General features: G+C 37.8%; 1 protein-coding gene across 2 annotated transcripts in view; it reads right to left on the reverse strand.

The window, feature by feature from the left end:
* Window positions 1–4,772: 4,772 nt before the first annotated feature.
* LOC121368969 (cartilage matrix protein-like) overlaps window positions 4,773–24,043 on the reverse strand; it is a 106,187-nt gene continuing 86,916 nt past the window's right edge. For both annotated transcript variants that reach the window (XM_041493742.1, XM_041493741.1), the window contains 3 exons: window positions 22,212–22,244; window positions 16,205–16,762; window positions 4,773–9,800 (listed from right to left, as the gene is read on the reverse strand). In XM_041493742.1, coding sequence (XP_041349676.1) covers window positions 9,793–9,800; window positions 16,205–16,762; window positions 22,212–22,244 — 599 coding nt within the window. In that variant the 3' untranslated portion in view covers window positions 4,773–9,792. The remainder of the gene's footprint in view (window positions 9,801–16,204; window positions 16,763–22,211; window positions 22,245–24,043) is intronic.

Below are 24,043 nucleotides of genomic sequence, written 5' to 3' on the forward strand. Positions count from 1 at the left end.
CTGGCCTTCAATCCCACAAATTTCAGACGATTTCTCACTGTTCTGGCTGATATCCGTCTATTGGGTAACCATTGGCTCTTCAGAACAGGAGACGTAGCAAAGGGTTGACGACGTACGAGCCGAAGCAAGGCCCTGTCCTCGCGCTGTGATGTCATGCAAGGTCTCCCTGACCGTGTGAGATCCTTTACAGCATTGGTATGCCCGTCATGTTTTCGTATCAGTCTGCTGATTACAGTGTAATGATACCCCAGTTGACGTCCTATACTTTTGAAGGTCATGCCAATCGCATACATACCAATAATATGCCATCTTTGGGCCTCTGATAACCATCGACGTGCCATATTCAACGATTAAATTTCAATAATGCAAGACAGTGACATTAAATGGCAACAATTGCAGTGTATTGATACCGTGCATGTCGTTCTGTTGTATATATATATATATATATATATATATATATATATATATATATATATATATATATATTAACCAACTCGCTTAAATGGTATCCAACGGCCACTCATGCATTACTCATTACAGGGCAGCAGATATCACAAACGACCCTTTCATATACCAGTCGTGGGACACTGACTGCGACGGGTAAACACCCAATCAGAAAATGGGTCCACCGAGGGGATTCGAGCCTACGGTCAAACATCCTTGACAAGCGCTCCACCGACTGAGCTAGATCCCGCCCCAATAATGCGAAAAGCCCCCAAACTACTGTTGTCACTGCATAGTTTACTCAAACCGGTTAACATGATAATCAGGGACGTAACTAGCGGGGGAAGGTGAAAGCGTGAGGGGTGGGGTGCTTCAGAATAATAATAATAACAACAACAACAACAACAACAACAACATCAACTCCTTGTAGTTTAGAAATGCTCGTTTTGTCTTACCAGAAAAGACACTTGTTTCATTCTATTCCCTTCCCTAGTTACTTTTAGACTAGGTACGCCCCTGGGGATCTTTCACAGGCACCACCCCCGCACATACCGCGACTTTTAATGCATCGGTAACCGGCCTCGGTGGCGTCGTGGCAGGCCATCGGTCTACAGGCTGGTAGGTACTGGGTTCGGATCCCAGTCGAGGCATGGGATTTTTAATCCAGATACCGACTCCAAACCCTGAGTGAGTGCTCCGCAAGGCTCAATGGGTAGGTGTAAACCACTTGCACCGACCAGTGATCCATAACTGGTTCAACAAAGGCCATGGTTTGTGCTATCCTGCCTGTGGGAAGCGCAAATAAAAGATCCCTTGCTGCCTGTCGTAAAGAAGAGTAGCCTATGTGGCGACAGCGGGTTTCCTCTAAAAACAGTGTCAGAATGACCATATGTTTGACGTCCAATAGCCGATGATAAGATTAAAAATCAATGTGCTCTAGTGGCGTCGTTAAATAAAACAAACTTTACTTTACTTTTTAATGCATCGGTGGCACACAGCCAATGTTAACAGCACTGAAGAATTCCCAGGCGGTCACCCATCCAATTAAGTAGTAACTGAATCTGACTACATTGTGCTGTCAACCAGAACCGGTATTTCTAGGTGATACAGTTGTTATGCATTCGAAACATTATTTATTTTGTGAGTCAGATTTTATTAGCCCAATTGTCTGCATAATACATTTAGGTTATTTTGTACTGCGATCATGCTGAAGTATGTCTGTGAGCGATGTCAACAAGTCCACAAGCAACGATTTAATAATACATGCAGTTAGAACCAGGTCCTTAGGAACGGGGAGGGAAGGGGGGGGGGGGAAGGGGGAGGGGGAGGGGGTGTCTCTATGCCTCTTCCATCTGCGGATGAAAATGTGCATTTCCACCCCCTAGTCTTTACAACTAAAGATTAAAAATGGCGTGTGCCTCCCACTAGATACTGTGTCCCCTCCACTAGAGGTTGTGTCTTTCTCCAGATATCGTTTCTAAGGGCCTGAGAACAGCTGTCAGATAGACACGTGAGGTAGTGTTGCTTTGTATAACAAGGAGGCCAGTCATCCGTGACGCCGACATTTACAGCGCTGTGGTCTTGGCACATACACACATACACATACACTGTGTGAGTGAGAGAGAGAGAGAGAGAGAGAGAGAGAGAGAGAGAGAGAGAGAGAGAGAGAGAGAGAGAGAGAGAGAGAGAGAGAGAGAGAGAGAGAGAAGGAGAGGGGGGGGGGGGAGAGAGCGAGAGCGAGAGAGGGGGGGGAGAGAGAGCAAGTATTGAGGGGGGAGAGAATACGAGTTTTAATGGGGAAACTGACACACACACACACACACACACACACACACACACACACTCGCATGTCTACTTACTTAACTACTTACTTACCTACCTACCTACACACCTACATATATACATACATACATACATACATACATAGATACATATGTGTCTCAGCAACGGCATGAGAAACAATATATAAGGCCAAAAAGGATTTTATCTCCTGCGCCAGTGCGTAAATATATATGTGTGTAGTATTAGTCAGACCCGACACACATACAATATATAGATATTCATAGATCTATACCTGCTTGCCAGTGCCAGGATTGCCCACATATTCCTGTTCGTTAAGAGGTGACCGCGTGATTTATGGGCCCTTCGTACTTCGTTGGTTATTTGAGCAAGGCCGAATGTTTATCATGGTATCAACTGCAGGCGATGTATGTATATTCATACATCTCTCTCTCTCTCTCTCTCTCTCTCTCTCTCTCTCTCTCTCTCTCTCTCTCTCTCTCTCTCTCTCTCTCTCTCTCTCTCTCTCTCATATATATGTGTGTGTGTATATATATATATATATATATATATATATATATATATATATATATATATTTACCTATATACTTAGTACCTACCAACATATAAATGTATGCACGTATGCGTATGTGTGTGCGTATGCACATACTCATACAGGTTTACACATAGGAATAAATGTATCTCTGCAGTATAATAACATTTTACGATATAGGCCTTCACTCTACTGTAATACTGGCTATTGTACAGGTATTTGGGTTTGTGTTTTTTAAAAAGAACACACAAGCAATAAATCTGTTAGCTTTCATGAGATGTTTTTTATGTGGAGACATTTTAGCAATGTGTAAGCATAAACTGTAGCAGGTGCAAAAGCCAACATATCCACTCCCAGCCAATACGACTTTAATGACCACAGGCAAAGATGCGGTTGGTTTGTATGAAGAGTCAAATATTGAGTACGGAAATAAACTGCATATTTACAACCAGGTTTACTACCAGAAGCCTGACTTTAGTGCTAGATGTAACATACACAAAGCAGTTTGGACGAATTCTGCAAGAGATCATAAACCATCGCGAAAATATATGGATTCAGTGCTGTAGATGGCGGGGTGGGTGGCAAGGCAGGTCAGATAATAATCTTTTCCTGCTTCAGAATTGTCTGAACTCTAACCCTTTGATAATTAAACAACAGTTATCTAGCGTATATGACAATTTTACAATGTATCTGTTATCAGTTGTAAAACACACGGTCGTCTACTGATGTTTATCGCTTTTCAGTCGTCGATCACCCACCCGGAGAAAAAAGATATCTCCAGTAGTAGAGTACCACCTAGTACATTGGTTAGTAATACATAAATGTCCACTGGTTTTATTACTTGTTATAGCAGCTTATGAATTATATGTCAGTTAGAATTCACTTTAATCGTGTAGGAAATGTATTTTGAATAACGTTAAAAATTTGAGATTCATGCGCTCCAAACAAATTCCAAAAGTAAATGATTTTAAAGCTAACAGTGTGGCAGTCTGCCGCGCGTTAAAGCTACACCAAAATTACCACGTGGGAGGTTGAAGATGGGGTTGATAATATCTGCATTATTATTGGAATGAGTGTAAAACAAATGCAAAGCATTTCCAAATATTTTATTTTATGATTGATGTATGATTTCTGAAACAATGATTTATGGCCGCACGCAATGGTATACAACCCTGCATTTTGAACTCCTCCAGGCTTTGACTTTCATGACTGTTCTGTCACAAAATTATTTAATTATATTAACAATTCTACCACTATTTCGCTTGAGTAAACAATAGTCAGACTACAATTTACGAACAGGGAAGAATTTCTTCCTTGAAATTTCAGAGGGAGACCCAAGAAGCACAACTAAAGTCGTAGTGTCGATTCCCGTCTGTGGATTCGGAAGATTATCGCCATACCTCAGTCAGTCCCAAAGAACTAATATATCAAATTTCGTGGTGTGTCCTGTCCTATTCTGTGTTGCCACGTAGCTCAGTAATAAAGCGCGCGTTTGATGCGCGGTCGGTCTGGGGTCGATCCCCATCGGTTGGTCCACTGGGCTATTTCTTTATCCTGTCAGTGCACCATGACTGGTATATTAAAGACCGTGGCATATTTTATTTCTGTCTGTGAGATGGTGCATATAAAAATCCCTGTCTAAGACTATGTGTCAAATCACCAAATGTTTGACATCCAATAGCTGATGATTAATAAATCAATGTGCTCCAGTGGAGTTAGTCAACAAAACAAACGTTTAACTTGTCCTGCCGCTGGTCGTATGAAATGTTTTCACAATTCTCGTTTATTGCACGATATGTTAATTTGAGAAATAATTATGTTTTATGTTTTCAAAGATTTTAAGCTGTGTATATACCTTGAGTTTTATCAACAACACAAATAATTTTATACATTTTGAGAAAATGCAAACCTTACAAGCCTTTGACATTTAGGATTTATTTAAAATCATCCTGTACCGATCTTTAACATAATAAAAAATGACAACAGACATTTGAACCATGGAATAAAAAATAACAATTTATTACTAATATACAAGCTTAGTACAGTATTTTACAACCAAAGCAACAATAACAATTAAAATTGATTGTACTACTAACGTGTACAACTACTATAAAATTAATTTATATTTACAGTTACTTCTTCAGGTAACATGTTTACATTCACATTCAATATCCACTGTGTTCTAAAAAGAAGCCAGGCATGTTAGGACAAATCATTCAGTACTCAGCAGTCTCAAACGATGAAGAGTTTAAAAATAAAAATCCTATAAATGGAAATGCAACACGTTTGAACTCCCCCTGAAGATCAGGTGTTTTACGTCATACAGGATCAACAGAATTGTGTCCCATAATATAATCATTAGACTCCCACCCTGACCAGGGGCGGGACGCGGTCGGTCTGGGATCGATCCCCGTCGGTGGGCCCATTGGGCTATTTCTCGTTCCAGCCAGTGTACCACGACTGGTATATCAAAGGCCGTGGTATATCCCTGTCTGTGGGATGGTGCACATAAAAGATCCCTTGCTGCTAATCGAAAAGAGTAGCCCATGAAGTGGCGACAGCGGGTTTCCTCTCTCAATATCTGTATGGTTCTTAACCATATTTCCTTCTTCTTCTTCCTACCATGACCAGACGTTTCCCGAGTTTATGAAAATGTATAGGCTTTGTATAAAGCCTGTTCTTAACCATCATTGGTACCAATAATGTTTTGCATCAACTAATGCATTCTGCTGTAGGTCAGAAACCTATGGGTCCTTACGGACAATATTTTATTAACGTCCATCAGGATCAATAGATTAATGACCTTCACAATTATTGCTTCTCTTGTTCCAGAATCAGTAGTTTTGTGACCTCCAGAATGAACACAATCGTTAATTTCCTGACATCTGTATACGGATCAGTACTTTCCTGACTTCACACATAAGGATCAATAAGTACCAGGAATTTCCTGACTTCATACGAGGATTAATATTTACCACGGATTTATGAACTTCATACATAAGGATAACTAAGTACCAGACATTTCCTGACTTCATAGCCAAGAATATGTAAGTACCAGGCATGTCCTTACTTCATATTTAAGGATTTCCTGACTTCATACATAAAGATCAGTAAGTACTAGGAATTTCCTGACTTCATACGTAAAGATCAGTAAGTACTAGGAATTTCCTGACTTCATACGTAAAGATCAGTAAGTACCAGTAGTTTACTGATCCGCAACATGACGACGTGGTTAAAATGTTAGATTTGAAACAACACGCCTCATTACGTTATAGCTATTGGAGTGAAACCTCAAACCTCACCAATCCCCAAACTATTTTTGCAAACATCATCCTTCAGAAAACACATGCTAATTTAACATATTATTCAGCAGACTAAGACTGTCCTTTGTTTAATTTCTGCTGCATTTTACTAGTCGAGAAAACACATCATTTAGACTATACAAATACATAGCAAGTTCCTCGTTAAAATCCTACAACTTGTACATGCGTGTGTGTGTGTGTGTGTGTGTGTGTGTGTGTGTGTTTGCTTTGGTCTGTGTTTAGCCTAAGCGTAGTGGATAAAAGCGAAAGGATGTGGACTAACGAATACTTTTATTCACACACAGTTGAACATCCTTTTAATAGTGCAATTTCGTTCATAAATATTTACAAACAATAAACAACATAGCACCTCCATTTTCCTAAATCAAAGTTATAAACATAACCTGACTGTTATTATATTATACTAAGCAGTGTTGTAACACTACGAAATACATGTAAAAATTGCATTGGGTTCTACAAGTTAAATCATTCTCAGGGTTATTGTCGTTAAAGAAACCGGCAAAGTTTGAGCTAAAGGGGACGAAGTCTTTTGTTTACGACTGCTCCAAAATCGAAATTACCTTTACTGTTCATATGAAAAAAAAAACCTATTGTAAAGTACAGTCCCCCAACCCCCAACAACAACCCACCCAACAACAACAAAACAAACAAAGAAAGCCAACAAAACAAAAACCACACAACGAAAACATATTGAATTGAATAGAACTGAATTAGACTGAATTGAATTAAACTAAACTGAACTGAACTTAATTAAATTAACAGCACAAAAAAAGTAATAATAAAATATATTAATTAAAACAAAAATCGAATCACTAGTATATCATGAACTAGGTCTGTTGCCAAAATACTTTTGCCATACTACAAAACAAAAGAAGGCATCGGGTGGGGCTTTTTAATACTGACCAAGTAAACTCTATCCTGGTCAGACTGACAAGACAACTCAAATGCATGCCCAGAGCAGTGTGCTTAAACATATATTGAATTATAGATACTATTTTCAAATTCATCGTTATAACTCTTAGTTGAATGATGTGAATAAAAGGAAATGTTTTATTTAACGACGCACTCAACACATTTTTATTTACGGTTATATGGCGTCGGAAGATATGAATAAAATAAATTAAACAGAATATAATATAAAAAGATAAATAAAGTACAATTAAAAAAAGAAAGAAAGAAAAAACCCTCCCTCAAACACCTAACAAATAAAAACAATTAAACATCTCACCATGATATTTACTCTGGTCAAATATTTAAAAGGAAGAAAGCTCAGCACTGTTGAATGGTGTATTCCTCACCAATTTCTCTAACGACATCAACCTGATAATCGCTAGTCTCAGTATCACATCAATAACGCCAAATACTATACTGACGTCCAAAAGAAATTATATCAAGAAAATTTCATTTAATTTCCTTTTTAATTTGCATAATGGAAATACGAGGGTGGTTAAATATCTTTCTTCTTGTATGGAATAAATGTTTTTTTTCCACAACATATGTTTTAAACATGCAATATATTTGGGTTTTTCTTCAGTAGTCTCTCGGAGTAATGGTATAGTTTCTTTTGGACGTCAGTATATAACCAGTCTTTGGTTAACAGAAAGCAGCAACAGCAAGAATATAAACGATACATAAACATGTAGAATAATAATACGTGTGATCGTGGCACTGAGTTAACGATAACCACACCAGGAATAATTTCGCATAAACAAACACAGCTTCTATACACGTCTAGGTGCGTCTTGTGTTTTTTTCTGTGTATTAATGTCAGCTGCACATACCCTAAACAGTCTGCAGGGAAGCAACTATAAGCGTAATTTACATTTTAACAGTTACGATTTAAAAACAATACACAAAAACAGAAACAAAGCAACTCTTTCCACATCATGTTGTTTCAATTTGCTTGTTAGTCAAACTCCAAATTTATGTACAAAATAGGTTTCCTACACCAGCGTGTGCTTAAGTATGTCTGGAAGCGTCCACTTATGTCAGTAGTTTCGTACCTACGTCGTTTTGTATTTTACCATTTCGTTTTCGTATACAACTACCCTCTCTCTCTGTACTCGTACAAACCTCTTTCGCTCTATTTGTCTTTCTGTCTCCGTCCGTCCGTCCGTCTGTCTCTCTGTCTCTCTGTCTGTCTGTCTGTCTGTCTCTCTCTCTCTCTCTCTCTCTCTCTCTCTCTCTCTCTCTCTCTCTCTCTCTCTCTCTCTCTCTCTCTCTCTCTCTCTCTCTCTCTCTCTCTCTCTCTCTCAGCCTCTCTCTTAATCGAACTTAAGTTTCTACTACAAGTAGATATAATAATGCAAATAAAGGGAAAAGACACTTTGTATGGACACATTTTGTAACAATCATCTACGTGTCTAAAATAACTGAAATAATTATCTCTTTTTCAGCCTTTGTTTCTCACTGATTTTTAACATATTATTCTTATATAAAATCATCTTTTACACGAAAAGACTAGTTTACATTTGAGTGATATATGATACAGAATATGAAATGGCGAAGGTACGACACAGGCATATTCAGGAATTATCATTAAAACAAAGAGTCCAGACACTTAAGCACACAATTAAACACATAGTTATTTCACGCCACGAAGCGACCAACCTGCTTGTAGTTATTTCACCAAGCAATTAATTTATTGCACACACCCAACAACCTGTGTTCGTCTGCCAGCAGCCCGCGTGAGACACGTGTCTCTTCCACCAACCCGAGCGTGCACGCCCCACGTGCAGGTCAGACCTCCAAAGCATCCATACCACACAGACTAATTAGGAGCCGCAGAGAGCTTGAAGGGAGTTTTAGAAGAAAGGCTTTTGGCACACAATTCCAAGAAGAATAGAAACAATATGCTTTTGGTTTCTTTTGGCAGAATCTCTAAGGAACAAATGAGGAGAGAAAAAAAAACCCTAACATAGATACTAATTGAAGTAATCACCGGATGGAAATAGAATTCACGTTTAAAAAAATCAGTGTGTTTGAACTTCAGACAAAGAATTTCAGGTCAGTTTCTGCCACGTCTGTGCCACAACAGTATAGATTAAAGCTATCGACAAAAAAGCTTGAAATCATTCAGTACTATCACTCAGTAATATCACTCACGTCCACTTGTTTCAGCTGACTAATGCACGTTACATGGTTAATGCAAAGGTTGAGATTCCATAGTCGGATTTTAACAAATGGTGGCCAAGTTCTATTATTGAAGTCCATTAACATGTATACATTTATACGGTTCGAGTTAAAAGTTACAATTTCACTCCTTGTGAAATAAAACCATTAGGTCATGACAGGTCATAGAGTTTTACGTGCACATTCAGACGCACGCCTGACATGGGCACAGGTGCCGGCCTTGGCCGGCTCTTCTGTCCAGAACAGGAATAAAACCATTGAATACCTGCTGTTTTATTCACAACTGCCGAATATCAAATGATGTAATTTAAATTGAATCTTTGTTCCACGCAAGTTGATTTTTCAACTGACTTGGACAGAAATGGAATGAAAAGGATCTCTAAAAGTTAAATTAATTCCATTCGACAGGAACAACTACAATCCACGCTTCATTTTTAACCTGCTGCAACACTTTCCATGGCGAATCTGTCATCCTGTCCTCATAAACATAACGTCAGTCATTCTTCTGGTCCCGAAAACTCTTCTGACCAGACATATTCCAGACTCCAACTTCACTTCTGTTTACAGCTCTGTAAATTAAAAAAACCCCCAATATATAAAGAAATTGCGTCGTCATGTCTGTATAAAATACAGTGATGTAATGTGGAATGAATGTTAGTAATGTGAATTCACTGACAGTGACACAGTTGACTCAATAACACTATGGATCATGACTTGTAGTTACTCTTTTATCTTTAACTGATGCGCGGTTGGTTTGGGATCGATCCACGTCAGTGGGCTCATTGGGCTATTTTTTTTCGCTCCAGCCAGTGCACCACGACTGGTACATCAAAGGCCGTGGTATATGCTATCCTGTCTATGGGATGGTGCATATAACAGTTACCTTGCTGCTAATTGAAAAGAGTAGCCCATGAAGTGGCGACAGCGGGTTTCCTCCCCCAATAGCCTATCTGTGTGGTCCTTAACCATATGTCCGAGTGCCATATAAGAGTAAATAAAATGTGTTGAGTGCGTCGGTAAATAAACAATTTCCTTCCTTCTTTATCTTTTAGTGTTATTGTGATGCCTTATCTCTTTCCATAAGTATATATGGATGTGGTCAGGAAACTTCAGTTTATATATAGAGATTATTATACGAGCTTGTGTGTCGTACTTATTTTACAAAACGAGTGTCAGGATTATTGTATTACCCGAGCGAGAGCGAGGGTAATACATGAATCCTGACATGAGTTTCGTAAAATCAGTACGATTCACACGCGAGTGTAATAATTTCTTTATTATCCACATTATTCCAAATATTATTTTCATGAATAACAAGCTAGGACCATGTCAAAACGTTTCAAAGATAACTAAAAAGAGACCACAAAACGATATCATTTACACTGGAGAAGCCGCATTAAGTTATGACGTCGCTTCACAAAATTACGTCATTCGCTGTGCACATAAATCATTATGACACACGTGGGTCATACTGGTTATATTTACCTGGATATATTGAACTATATGGATAATAAAGAAATTTATACAGAGTAACTGAAAACCCGGTGCCGTTACATACTCAAGAAATATTTCATATGCACTTTCCCATAGACAAGGCATCACATACCACAACTTTTAATGTACCAATCAAATGACTCTACTTGAGATGAGGAAAAACTCGACAAGTTCATCGCTAGTGGTCGATCCTACGAGCCATCGTTCCTTAGGTAAACTACATACAACCATAAACAATTCCTGTAGGGATATTTTCTCTGAGTGTGTTTGTTTTATGAGGAAGGGAGTGAGTCTGGTTGAGGGTGTTTGTTTGTTGTAGCCAAGGAAACAATTCTTCTGAGAGGTCAGTGACCACCAACAGATGGCGATCCTGGAATAAATACTAACCTACCTATTTCCCCAAAATGGCTAATTGGTGCTCGACATTTCTGCACCACAAAAACAAACAATGCTGCACCTGAGAAAAGCATCTCGATTCTCAGCATGCGCAGAGTAATTGCAGCTGATAAAACGATTTTACAACCACACGACCTGACAAGATTTCTATACTGGCATATTATATTTAAAAAATATACCCGAAAGCGTTAAACCAATGTGAAAGAAACAAAAAATGTCAGTGATTAAATTCCCATAGGTTGATTTTTTTGGTTCGTTATTTAATACTGTATGACTTTTACTGATGTTACCGTTACATTAATAAATTCCTTATTCAATCTAGCGAGACTTCAGAAAAAAATGTTAAAGATGTTTAAACAGAAGGCATTGTATATTGTTTAATTGGTAGTTATTTAGGTAACCAATTCTAAGGCCATTCTTCATTGTATGTCTCTGGTATGAGGTTTACTCATAAATGATGCGGTGGTGTATTTTTATTGTTCTTTTTAATGATGCACGAAAGATAGACAATTTTTTTTTATTTTTTTTTACAATTCCCAATTCCCAATATGGGTCCACCGAGAACGATAGATCCTTCGACCCATCACACCACAGGCAAACACTGTTACGAGATCGAGCTTTGACCCATGATACATGCAAACATACTGCACACGGTAGGTCTTTCGAAATGTGCATTCGGCTAGGATGTGTTACACGTTGGTCCATGAAAGTTTGTTTTGTTTAACGACACCTCTAGAGCACATTGATTTATTAATCATCAGCTATTGAATGTCAACTATATGGTAATTGTGATATACCAGTCGATGTGCACTGGATGGAGCGAGAAATAACACAATGGGTCCACCGACGGGTATCGATCCCAGACCGACCGCGCATCAGGCGGACGTTTTACCACTGGACTACGTCCCGTCCCCCGTTGGTCCATGATGATATGATTTGCTAGGAAGTGTTGTTCAAATCGTTAAGTTTGTCACAACGTTGATTCCTTACAATGAAATAGTTTGATTTATTAAAAACAATATTTAAAGCAAAATGCCATGAAATACTGGCCCTTAAATACATTTGTTGAGTATGAGAAATACTGTCTCTCTCTGTCTGTCTGTCTGTCTGTCTGTCTGTCTCTCTCTCTCTCTCTCTCTCTCTCTCTCTCTCTCTCTCTCTCTCTCTCTCTCTCTGTGTGTGTGTGTGTGTGTGTGTGTGTGTGTGTGTGTGTGTGCTACAATGAACACATATCCGTGCTACATTCAGATGTGGGACAGAAGAGCACATCTGTTTGCTTTAGTGGGTGAACCGGTTCATCTGATAGACACACAGGGCTACACATCAGAACTGACAGCAGTCATGTTAGCGGCAAGTTTAGCGAAACAGGTATTTCTCTCAAAGGAACTGCAACAATTCCGCTGTATTCTTAATACAGGTGGCATTCTTTCGCGCTTATTTGATTTATTCCCACTGGGAACACACCGGCAAATATTTGTCCGAATTATTATGAGTGATTGTAAGGTGCTGTGGAAAGAAAAATCGTTGTGTATCATACGGGCATCGAAATAAGCATAGAGTATGGCAACCCTTGTACCGCCCTACGTTCAGCGAAAACGTTCGCGAACTATTCGACTGATTCGCGATTTAACAGACTGACTTTAGTTTACAATTTTAGTATGATAATATTATCTCTACAGACAGTCAAAATGGTTTTGCTTGTTACTAATGTTTTGTTTTTCAAGTTGTTTTTTTTCAAAAAATATTTTACATTTATTCCTGAAGAAAACAAAGCCATTTTTTTTTTTATTAATTTCAAATTTAGTTACTGTAAAGTATTATTATTTCATTTTATAATAATCTGTGTTTTTTTTTAATAAATAAAATCAAATTCCGTAAACTTAATCCCCAAACTAACACAGTTTCTGCGAAACCTGAAGGTTGTGTCCAGGACAAACGCGCTTGAACCTTCAGTGGATATATAAATTATATTATTATTTTCGATGGCCGCAGATTAAGAAATGAGTAGCGACTTCGTCAAACAAACATTCCTTTCCTTTAGTGCAGTCTTTCAAACAAAGGTGTAACTGCACAAACGTAAAATAAATAGACAGAAAAACAGCCTCCTCTGCATCAGCATTTAGTGTTTCTTTTTATTTTCTTGCACGTCATATGCTCCTGCATGGTTATTTACATATAACTCACAAAGCAACTAATTTTCAGGGCTTGTGTAAGGCATCCTAAAGCATTCATTCTTATCTGATGCAAGCACAGTTTCAAAAATAGCTATGCAATGTATTTGTTTTAAACATAAATATATTTTTAAAGATAAAAACGTCAGAGAAACCTTAAAATAGACCAAGAAAAACAGTAATAAAGTAATGCAACCATCAGTCACAAGTGTTAAACGGTGTGTAATTTTTTTGACAAAAGTACATGCCATCTCAATATGAACGCAATGAAGACTGACACATCTTATATGTTATCTAGGCGGTTTCAATCACTGGGTCATGGTCAATCAAATATAGGTCACTAACCAAGAAAGCAAATATACTCTTCAATACGGACATTTCAATTTGAGCAGCTTCCTTGGCCTAATTTAAACATTATATGAAAACTATTCAAAATAATATGGCAGTTGAATAGCACCCACCCTGCTTAACTTGGCAATCATTATCAAAGTATACTCAACAAAATTAATTTAAAGTCAGTAGATCTGTTGGTCAGCTTTGCTAATGTTAGAGGACGATAGCCAGTCTTGATTACAGATGGAAGAAGAAGGAAATGTTTTTGTTTAACGACGCACTCAACACATTTTATTTACGGTTATATGGTGTCAGACATATGGTTATGGACCATACATATATTGAAAGAGGAAACCCGCTGTCGCCACTTCATGGGCTACTCTTTTCGATTAGCAGCAAGGGATTATTTTATATGCACCACCCCACAGACAGGGTAGTACATACCACGGCTTTTGATATGCCAGTCGTGGTGCACTGGCTGGAAAGAGAAATAGCCCAATGGGCCCACCGACGAGGATCGACCCCAGACTGACCGCGCATCGAGCGAACACTTTACCACTGGGCTACGTCCCGCCCTGATCGCAGATGGTTTGTAAACATTATTTGAATACATTCTGACCAGTGATGCAAGCTTTGTGTGTCTTGTAAAACCTAAAACAAATGTATTTGACACCATATATAAGTTGGTTTGTTTTGTTTAACTACACCACTAGACCAAACTGATTTATTAATCATCGGCTGTTGGATGTTAAACACAGGTAATTCTGACATATAGTCTTTGAGCAAGATATCTTTTATATGCACCATCCCACAGAAATAATAACACATACCACGGCCTTTGACATACCAGTCGTAGTGCATTGGCTGGTACGAGAAATAGCCCACCGTATATAAAGAAAAATACAGAACATATCTACCGACCCTTAGCTAATTTTACTGAATATAGACTGTCATCCAAAGTACGGCGTTGACATACTTCCTTGAAAGTAGGTAAACACTTCTAAGTTTACAAACAAACAGCTATGACCACCCCACCCCTAATTGGATGTATCTGACACTGGGTGCCAAAAATTGTTGATGTATATGTGTATGTATTCGGGAGCGATTTTATTTTTACACTCTTTAACAAAGTAAAATAGCTCATGTTTAAGTACACGCGTAGAGTGTTATTTTGTGTTCAATCGGTAAAGGTATGGACTTTAAGGCCGCATAAACACTTTGGTATCAAAGTGTTTTAACACGAATGCCGCCCATACTCGAGTATATAGAACCACTACTCGTGTTAACTAATAAGCTAATTTTTGGGCCCTGCGAATCTTAATTTTCCGTTCGAATCGAATATTCGAAAATGTTCGAATCGAATCGAATTTCTAATCTCGAATACCTTGGAGAATAATCAAGTGTATCAGATGCAGTTCACGAAGCAATATTCAGCTCAGCGAAGGAAATTAGAAAGACAATGTATAGAGGCCGGTGTATAAAAACTAGGGTCTGTCACTTTAACTTTAGCCAGATTGTTTCAGTCTTATCTGTTCTTCACAATTGTATGTAGTTGCTATCTTCGGTATTTAGTCACCGATAATCTATATCTTTTGGTGTGTTTTTGTATTGCTATAAGGGAAGTGTAATTCGTTATGCAATACACTTTTTTCTTTTTAAGATAATATGTATATACCACAGCCGTCTAAAACAGATAAGGGAGGTGGTTGGTGGGTGTTTATTCGAGGCAACGAAACTTGATATGGTTATCTTGGTGGGTATCGTCCCCTATCACCCCTATGCATACATGTTTTAATTTAAAAAATGGTTGAGCAATTAAAACATACTCCATGGATATCAGCTTTAAAAAGTGTCTCCCTCATGTAATCAAATGTGGGACAGCCCTTAAAGATCTTAGACCTATTGGCCTATTTCTCAATCCAGCCAGTGCACAAAGACCGTGCTATGTGCTATTGCTTTACTGTCTATGGGATGGTGAATATAAAAGATCCTTTGCTACTAATGGAAAAATGTAGCGGGTTTTCTCTCTAAGACTATATGTCAAAATTACCAAATGTTCCACATCCAATAGCCGATAGCATAGCTGTCTAAAATATTTATAAGAACGAAAACAGATTCCAGAATTGATCAAACGAAAGAAGAAGTTGGGTAGCTGGGTTAGTCGAGTAATAACACTGTTATTTTATGCACATTGGGTATGTCGCATCAACTCCTATCATCCCTATACATGCATGGTTTTAAAAAAAATTGGTAGTGAGCAATTAAAAAAAAAAAAAAATTAAAGTAGCATACTGCATACTATATTTTAAAATTACCCCGCCGCCATGTGTTCAATTGTGTTCAATTGTAGGACAGCGCTTAAAGATCTACGACCTACTGTGATATTTCTTGTTCCAGCCAGTGCACCACGACTGGTATATCAAAGACCGGTTTTAAACACCATTGGTAGTGAGCAATTAAAATAATAATAATAATAATAAAGTGGCATACTCCTGGACACCAGATTTACCCCCCCCCCCCCCCCCCACCTCCATGAGATCAAGTCTAGGACAGCCCTTAAAAGTCACCGTCACACTCACCATCACAAAGAACGTCCATCAACTTGGGCTGCAGGGCCTTGAGCTCGTCATAGTTCTTCACGTGGAAGAAGTGCTGCTTGGACGGGGCGTCGCACATCATCATCATCTCCTTCTGCGGCACCTCGTCGCCCACGGCGATCACGTACACCTCCACGCCGCGAATCCGCGCGTGCTGAGCCTCGCGTAGCGCTTTGATTGGCTCATCCAGGTTGCCGTCGACGACGAGCACGGCCACTTTCTTGGCCTCGTGGCGACCTCCTTTCTTCTTGTTGAACGACGACCGCCTCATGTCCTTAAGAAGGCTGGAGAAGTCCGTGCCCTTCAGCTCGGACAGGGCCTGCACCACCTCCTCGGTTCCTTTGTGGGTTCCCAGAGAAAACCCGTCCGTGGGTGCCTGGCACTCGGCGGACATGAGTCCGATCTGGACTTTGTTCTGGTCCATGTCCACATTGCGCGCAATCGTCTTGATGAAGTCCAGGGACTTCCGCGTGTTCTTTCTCCCAGCGTTCACACTGTCCAGCACGAACATCATGTCAGCCTCTTGTCGGTAGCCGCAAGCTGCAGAATTATAAAGGAAGAAAGAAACTAATTACAGAGAACGCTCTGACACACTCTGACTGACTGACTGAATTAATTAATGTTTAACGACACCCCAGCACTAAAAATACATCAGCAATTGAATGTCAAACTATGGTAAATGTAAAAAAATAAGTGAATGAGAATACTTGACTATACGCAAGTATCCTAAATGAATCATATGTAAAATGTAATATTCTGAATGAGAATAATATGATCATACAAAAATATGCTGAATGAGACAATATGCTTATTTGGAAGTATCCTGAATGAGACTATCTGATGGAATGCAACTGTGCTGAACATAGTAATATGATCATATACAAATATCCTGAATTGGACTTTATGATCATATGCAACTATCCTGAATGAGAATAACAATATGATCATACAAAAATATCCTGAATGGGACTTTATGATATATGCAAGTATCCCGAATAAGGATAATATGATCATACAAAAATATCATGAATGGGACTTTATGATATATGCAATTATCACGAATAAGGATAATATGATCATTCAAAAATATCATGAATGGGACTTTATGATATATGCAATTATCACGAATAAGGATAATATGATCATACAAAAATATCATGAATGGGACTTTATGATATATGCAAGTATCCCGAATAAGGATAATATGATCATACAAAAATATCCTGAATGAGACTTTAGGGCCGAATTTACAAAGCCTTTTTATGTCTTACACGCGTGTAACTACTTACATTTACAATGCTTAAGCACCCGCGTTTAAGAAAAACAGGCCCTATATGTTTATATGCAAGTATTCTTAATGAGAATACATGATCATATGCCACTATCATGAACGAGGCTATACGACCAGATAATGTTTAACGCAAATGACCCATGACGGTAATAAAGAGCATGGTGATCCTAATCCCCAGTGCTTTGTTTTTACGTAAGGCATCCACTACTTCAGCTCAGACTCCACTGTATTATTTTCAACTGAACTAGCTACTGCCACTAATAACCACGGTATATACCATCACCGAATGCAAACCGTGTTAACAATACCATGTTAACAAATAGAGTAATGTATTCCACTGGTATCACACACGATGGGACAAAGAAGGAGAAAAAAGACACATCGTGCTACGGCCTATTTGAACAATACGAGCCTGTGCATTGCTAAAAGCAGCGTGTGTACAAACAAGAAAGCATGTATAAACCTTCAAGGGACAAAGTCACTTCCAATGCAAATATGTTGAGTGGATTCCAGTTTTGCATCTCTGTACGCGTGTGCGGATGAAGTTTGTTTTGTTTAACGACACCACTAGAGCACATTGCTTAATTAATCATCAGCTATTGGATATCAAACATTTTGGTAATTCTGACTCGTAATGAACAGAGGAAACCCGCTATATTTTTCTTAATGCAGCAAGGGCTCTTTTATATGCACTTTCCCACAGACAGGAAAGCACATACCACGGCCATTGACCAGTTGTGGTGCGCGTGCGTAGACGTCAACGTATCCTATAACTCTGGGGCCCGTTTTATGAAGCAATTTTAGCGCTAAGATCATCTTAAGTGTATTAGGTAGTTATGCACTTAAGTTGATCTTAGCGCTAAAGTCACTTCGTAAAACAGGGTCCTGTCCATTATAGATTACGTATATCTATACGCATGCGCGTATGCGTCAACGTATCCGATCACAATATGCGTTATGGATTACGCATACAGATTACAAACACACGGAAATTGTAATTTTTAGCATATAGTAAAGTAATAATAAACAAAACCCCAGAGCAGCAACAACAATAATACTATTTTAAAACAACTGAAACGTGTGTTGAGGCCCATTTTGTAATAAACGACCCATTTTGTAATATGTACCCATTTTGTAATAAAAAACGACCCATTTTGTAATATGTACCCATTTTGTAATAAAAACCGACCCATTCTGTAATAAACGTAGGTACCCATTTTGTAATAAAATCGGACCCATTTTGTAATAATAAACAGGTGCCCATTTTGTAATAAAAAAATGCCCATTCTGTAATAAAGGCTTAAAATGTCAGATTACAACATAGGTATAGGCCTTTGTTTAATATATACAAAGTGAAATAATATTAAACTTTGTGTTTAGATTTATTTCGATGGTCGATGGTTCGCCTGGGATACGAAATTTCTAACGCTAACCCCCTAAATATACATTGTTTTCTTGTTCCAACCAGTGCTAATCGGTTGGGGTATGAAGAACCAAGTATGTTCTACAGCTGTGTATCAAAAATAGTAGCTTGTGTGGGTAGTCTGTATCATAATTATCGGAACAGCAACAGCTGATTAAAATACTTTGTGATGTTAAAGAAGCATACATTAAAGATTTAATTAATATTGATAAGTATATTAGTTTGGCATAAAAATTATAAGTTAAGGCACTCTCTTGTGTAAAAGCATACTAGTTGTCACTTTTCTTTTGTACTGTTTGTGAATGTAATACTTTTATGCATGTAGGTAACATTTAGTTTATATATTTCATTGTATTACTACCTAACATGAAAACCAAAAGCGTGTAATTGATGAATATAATAATTGAATTCTCTTGTGCGTTTATACATACTGTGTATATATGCTGTGCTGATAAGCTTACAGCGTAAAGCAATAAAATAATTGAATTGAAACACATATACATTTAAAACAGGAGATGATTATTTTGTCGTGCATTGATTATACTCTCCGTATGGATGAAAATTTGGATCCTAGCTAAAATAATACAAAGGTGAATGAATACATATACACAATCCAATGAATGCAAATGTAAGCTGCACATTTTTCTACCCCAGCCTTTGAATTCTCCATAATTTGCATCAGTTTACTTTTAACTAAATGTTGTTTATTCGTACTATAGATTACACATCAATTTTCTTTTTTCAGATCCTTCACATCCTGCTTCTGCATAATAATAATGTTAGAATAAGTTGTATTGGGAAAAGAAAATTATAAATTTGACGCAACCAAACGGACGCTCTCTCTCTCTCTCTCTCTCTCTCTCTCTCTCTGTCTCCGTTTCTGTCTCTGTCTCTGTCTCTCGCTGTATCTGTCTCTGTCTATCTGTCTGTCTCTCTCTCTCTCTCTCTCTCTCTCTCTCTCTCTCTCTCTCTCTCTCTCTCTCTCTCTCTCTCTCTCTCTCTCTCTCTCTCTCTCTCTCTCTCTCTCTGTGTGTGTGTGTGTGTGTGTGTGTGTGTCTGTGTGTCCATCTTTGTATTTATCTGTGTGTGTCTCTGTGAATATATAGTTTTGATAACGTTTTTGTTTTCATGAAAATTTTCATTATTCAAGGAGAACTTTCCTTTGTTAGAAACGATGACAGTTTGGCTAACAACTTTCAGTTCTTTTTGCAATACAGGTCTGTCTGTCTGTTTCTCTCTCTCCCTCGCTGTTTCTCTGTATGTCTCATTATATCTGTATCTCTGTCTCTGTTTCTCTCTGCTTATCTGTCTGTTTTTCTCTCTGCTTGTCTGTCTGTCTGTCTGTCTGTCTGTCTGTCTCTCTCTCTCTCTCTCTCTCTCTCTCTCTCTCTCTCTCTCTCTCTCTCTCTCTCTCTCTCTCTCTCTCTCTCTCTCTCTATGTGTCTGTGTGTCCATCTTTGTATTTATCTGTGTGTGTCTCTGTGAATATATAGTTTTGAAAACAAGGGGTTTTTCTCCTTGAAAAGGTTCATTATTCAAGGAGACTTTCAGTTCTTTTCAAAACATACGTTTATTTTTCAGTGAATTCATACATTTATAATAATATTTTGTGTTGACTTCAGGAGGAAGTACCTGTACATGCTTATAATTTATGTAAAAAATAAACCGGTTTTGATACACAATGTTCCTTATCGAAATATTATTAGCACATTTATGAATTAACTTAAATAGTTTCTATTGTCATGCATAAGGGATAGTTCATGTTCAGTTACTACGATTTAACATTTCCTGACACTTCTAGTGTCTCACATGGTATATGTTTAATCTATGGGATCGTTCAATTAGTTGTGCAGCAATTTATTCAAATACATCAAATCTTATTCAAAATTCTGTAATATTATTACACTGTATATATTTAAAATGTTCATATTTATGGGATTATTAGCAAATGTACATAGAAGTTTAGAAAGAAATATATATATATACCTAATATTGCCGGTAACCATAACAAAAGAAGAATAAGAATAAGAAAGGCAAGTGTGGGTATATATATATATATATATATATATATATATATATATATATATATATATATATATATGCATTCAAGACCGCATGTGAGCACATAGTCAGGCGGCAAACTAAAGTACAGTGTAAGCGGTAAATCGGTTAATGGACAGTACCTGTACACAATAATTGTAGAATTAACTTCCACAACCATCGGCTGAATGATCACATGTGTTTTATGTGTATTGTTCACTTTCTCGTGGTGGGTGGGGGATGGGGTAGGGTGGGGAGGGAGTGTCAGTGGGAAATCACTTTTGACGGATACTAGTTTAAGTGTATTTCAGCTTAAGTAGTTGTTGATTAAACCCACTGTTTTTAATCAGCTGCTACGGGTTTTACAACACATTCATGTAGGTTACTTTCTCTTACACATATCTACACTTAGATTATAATGTAACAGTCGTGGCGTAATGGGGGGGGGGGGGGGGGGGGGAGAAGGAACTGGTTGGAACGGCAAAAAGCCCAATTGATGTGTTCACCGAGGAGGTTCTATCCTGTTACCCAAGTCCCCCAGGCGAACGTTCAACCGATTAAGCTAGATCCCGCCCCGATCATGATAGATAATACCACACGATGGGTTACGAAAAACGGCAAGGATATTTTATATGCACTTTTCCATAGTCAGGATAGTACATACCAGGGCTTTTAGTATACCAGTTTTAGGGTACTGGTTGGAATGACAAAAACCCCAATTTGTGTGTCCACAGAATTTCGATCCTGCGACACAAGCACCTCAAGCGAGCGGTCTGGAGTAATGGATGAACGGAAAAACTGAATAGGTTCACTTACAGAATCAACCTTAAGACATATTCGTACCCCTGACGAACTCCAAACCACTGAAAAAAAATCTAAACAAAAAGTTTAAAATTATTTCAATTTGTATATATTTAACATCTATGTCGTATTCTGACGTTTTAAGCCTTTATTACAGAATGGGCATTTTTTAAATTACAAAATGGGTACCTATTTTTTATTACAAAATGGGTCCGATTTTATTACAAAATGGGTACCTACGTTTATTACAGAATGGGTCGTTTTTTATTACAAAACGGGTACTTATTACAAAATGGGTCGTTTTTTATTACAAAATGGGTACATATTACAAAATTGGTCGTTTATTACAAAATGGGCCTCAACAAACGTGCGGAGTAAAAATAATAGTGTACGCTATAACTACATTTTAGTCTAAAGAAATGATAAATACTTACGTTGATCAGCAACTGGCATTTCGGATGGCTCGACTGCAAAACAAAACGTTTTGTTTAAATATGAAATTATAGATTTCATTTCAACTGATTCAATAAATTAAAAAAACCCAGACAACTTTGTTCATAGTAAAATAGCTATTCACTCACATTACCAAGAATATTTAGTTACATTTATATGAGATAATTTTAAAAGGTATATACGTTCAAACCTGTCTTATGAAGTCACTTAAAGGACCCGAGGTGGCCATTACATACCTATGTGACCTACATACAGAGTAAAAAACAAAACCACATGCATTTGTATACGCAAGACAAATTTCGGAGTGCCCTTTATAGAAAGATATTTGTTTAATAAGGTGCCCAATATAGAAGGTGTTTTTTTTTATTTTTTTATTCCATCTGATTGCTGAATGATGACATGGGGGTGGTTATTATTTCGAGATCTGACGAGTCTGCCGATTAACCACTATGCATACTTTGTTGACATACATGTATAGCGGTTTTGGGGTGGCGGTGATTACGCCCCCTCTCATATTACTAATTCTAGAACAGCACTAAACATTTCATACTGCCTTTTGAAAAGTCAAGGATGGCTTCCATAAAATCGATAACTAACGCATGACGACGCAGACGCTCTGCGATAAATCTGCCACTTTGAACAGGGAGACAGCCAGACACAAAAAAAAAAAACCAACAACACCAACAACAAACAAACAAACATTGATTTATGCGTTTCGTGTTAAACCAAATGCTCATATCTGAGACCAATCAAATAGTTCGCGAACATTAGCGTTGCTCGCTTTCGCTGAACACGAAAATTTATTATTGCAACTTAGAATATCTTGTCATGTGCATCCTTGAAATATATATAGCCACTTTTTTTTGGTTTGGTCTATGATGTGGTACAGATTTTTTATGGAAACCAGACTTCTAAAGCAGTGTAATACATATATAAGTATAACAGTTGCATTTTATTTTTGAACAATAACAGATATTTATTATTCCAACTTAAAATAGCTGATCGTGTTCATCCTTGAAACATATTTAGCCTCTAATAAGAAACACACGTGAAAGGGAATAACGAAACTAGTGTATCGACCTTTGTGGCCCATTGTGGTGATTGACTAATTCTAGAAACTAGCTCGCGATTTCATTTACGTAAGAACAACATGCAGAAAGAGACGCATTGAACCCTAAATGAATACTACAACATCTGCAGATCGCTATCTGTTCTTGGAGAAGACCATTAACACCCTATATTGACTGCATTTAGGGTTTAAAGTGTTATTACACAACTGCAGGCGTCTTAAACGTTTATCTTTCTCGAGACTTATCGTTTCCAACATGCTGACATGAAATGCTGATTTGATTTGCAGTACTCGACTCCAACCACTGTAATGACTTGTCTCGTGCACCACGTGAGGTGATTAATATGAAACTGAAAAAAAGATCCCACAAAATTGCCATATTATTTTACTCTCTTGATTCTTGTTTTACTGAACAAAGGATCCAGTTGAGTACACAAACACTAAAGTTTTTAAGCATGGCAAACGAGTTACCAGTTATCACATTCACTTAATGGCTTAAGGATTGTCTGTTATTTCTTTCACTTTCATCGGAGTATGAGCAAAAACAATCATCCGCAAACTGTGTAAATCGGCGAAGCCATTCTCACATAAGTTTGCGGATGAATTTGTTTTTGTCCATACCCAAATGAACGTAAAAGAAATAACAGACAATATTTATAATTAAATTTGAAACATACTAATAATAACAACACTAAAAGTTCATATTTTGTTTTGAATTATTTTTTGGGCTAAAAACAATAACGC

Source organism: Gigantopelta aegis, chromosome 3 (assembly GCF_016097555.1).
Source record: "Gigantopelta aegis isolate Gae_Host chromosome 3, Gae_host_genome, whole genome shotgun sequence".
Taxonomy (NCBI): Eukaryota; Metazoa; Mollusca; class Gastropoda; order Neomphalida; family Peltospiridae; genus Gigantopelta; species Gigantopelta aegis.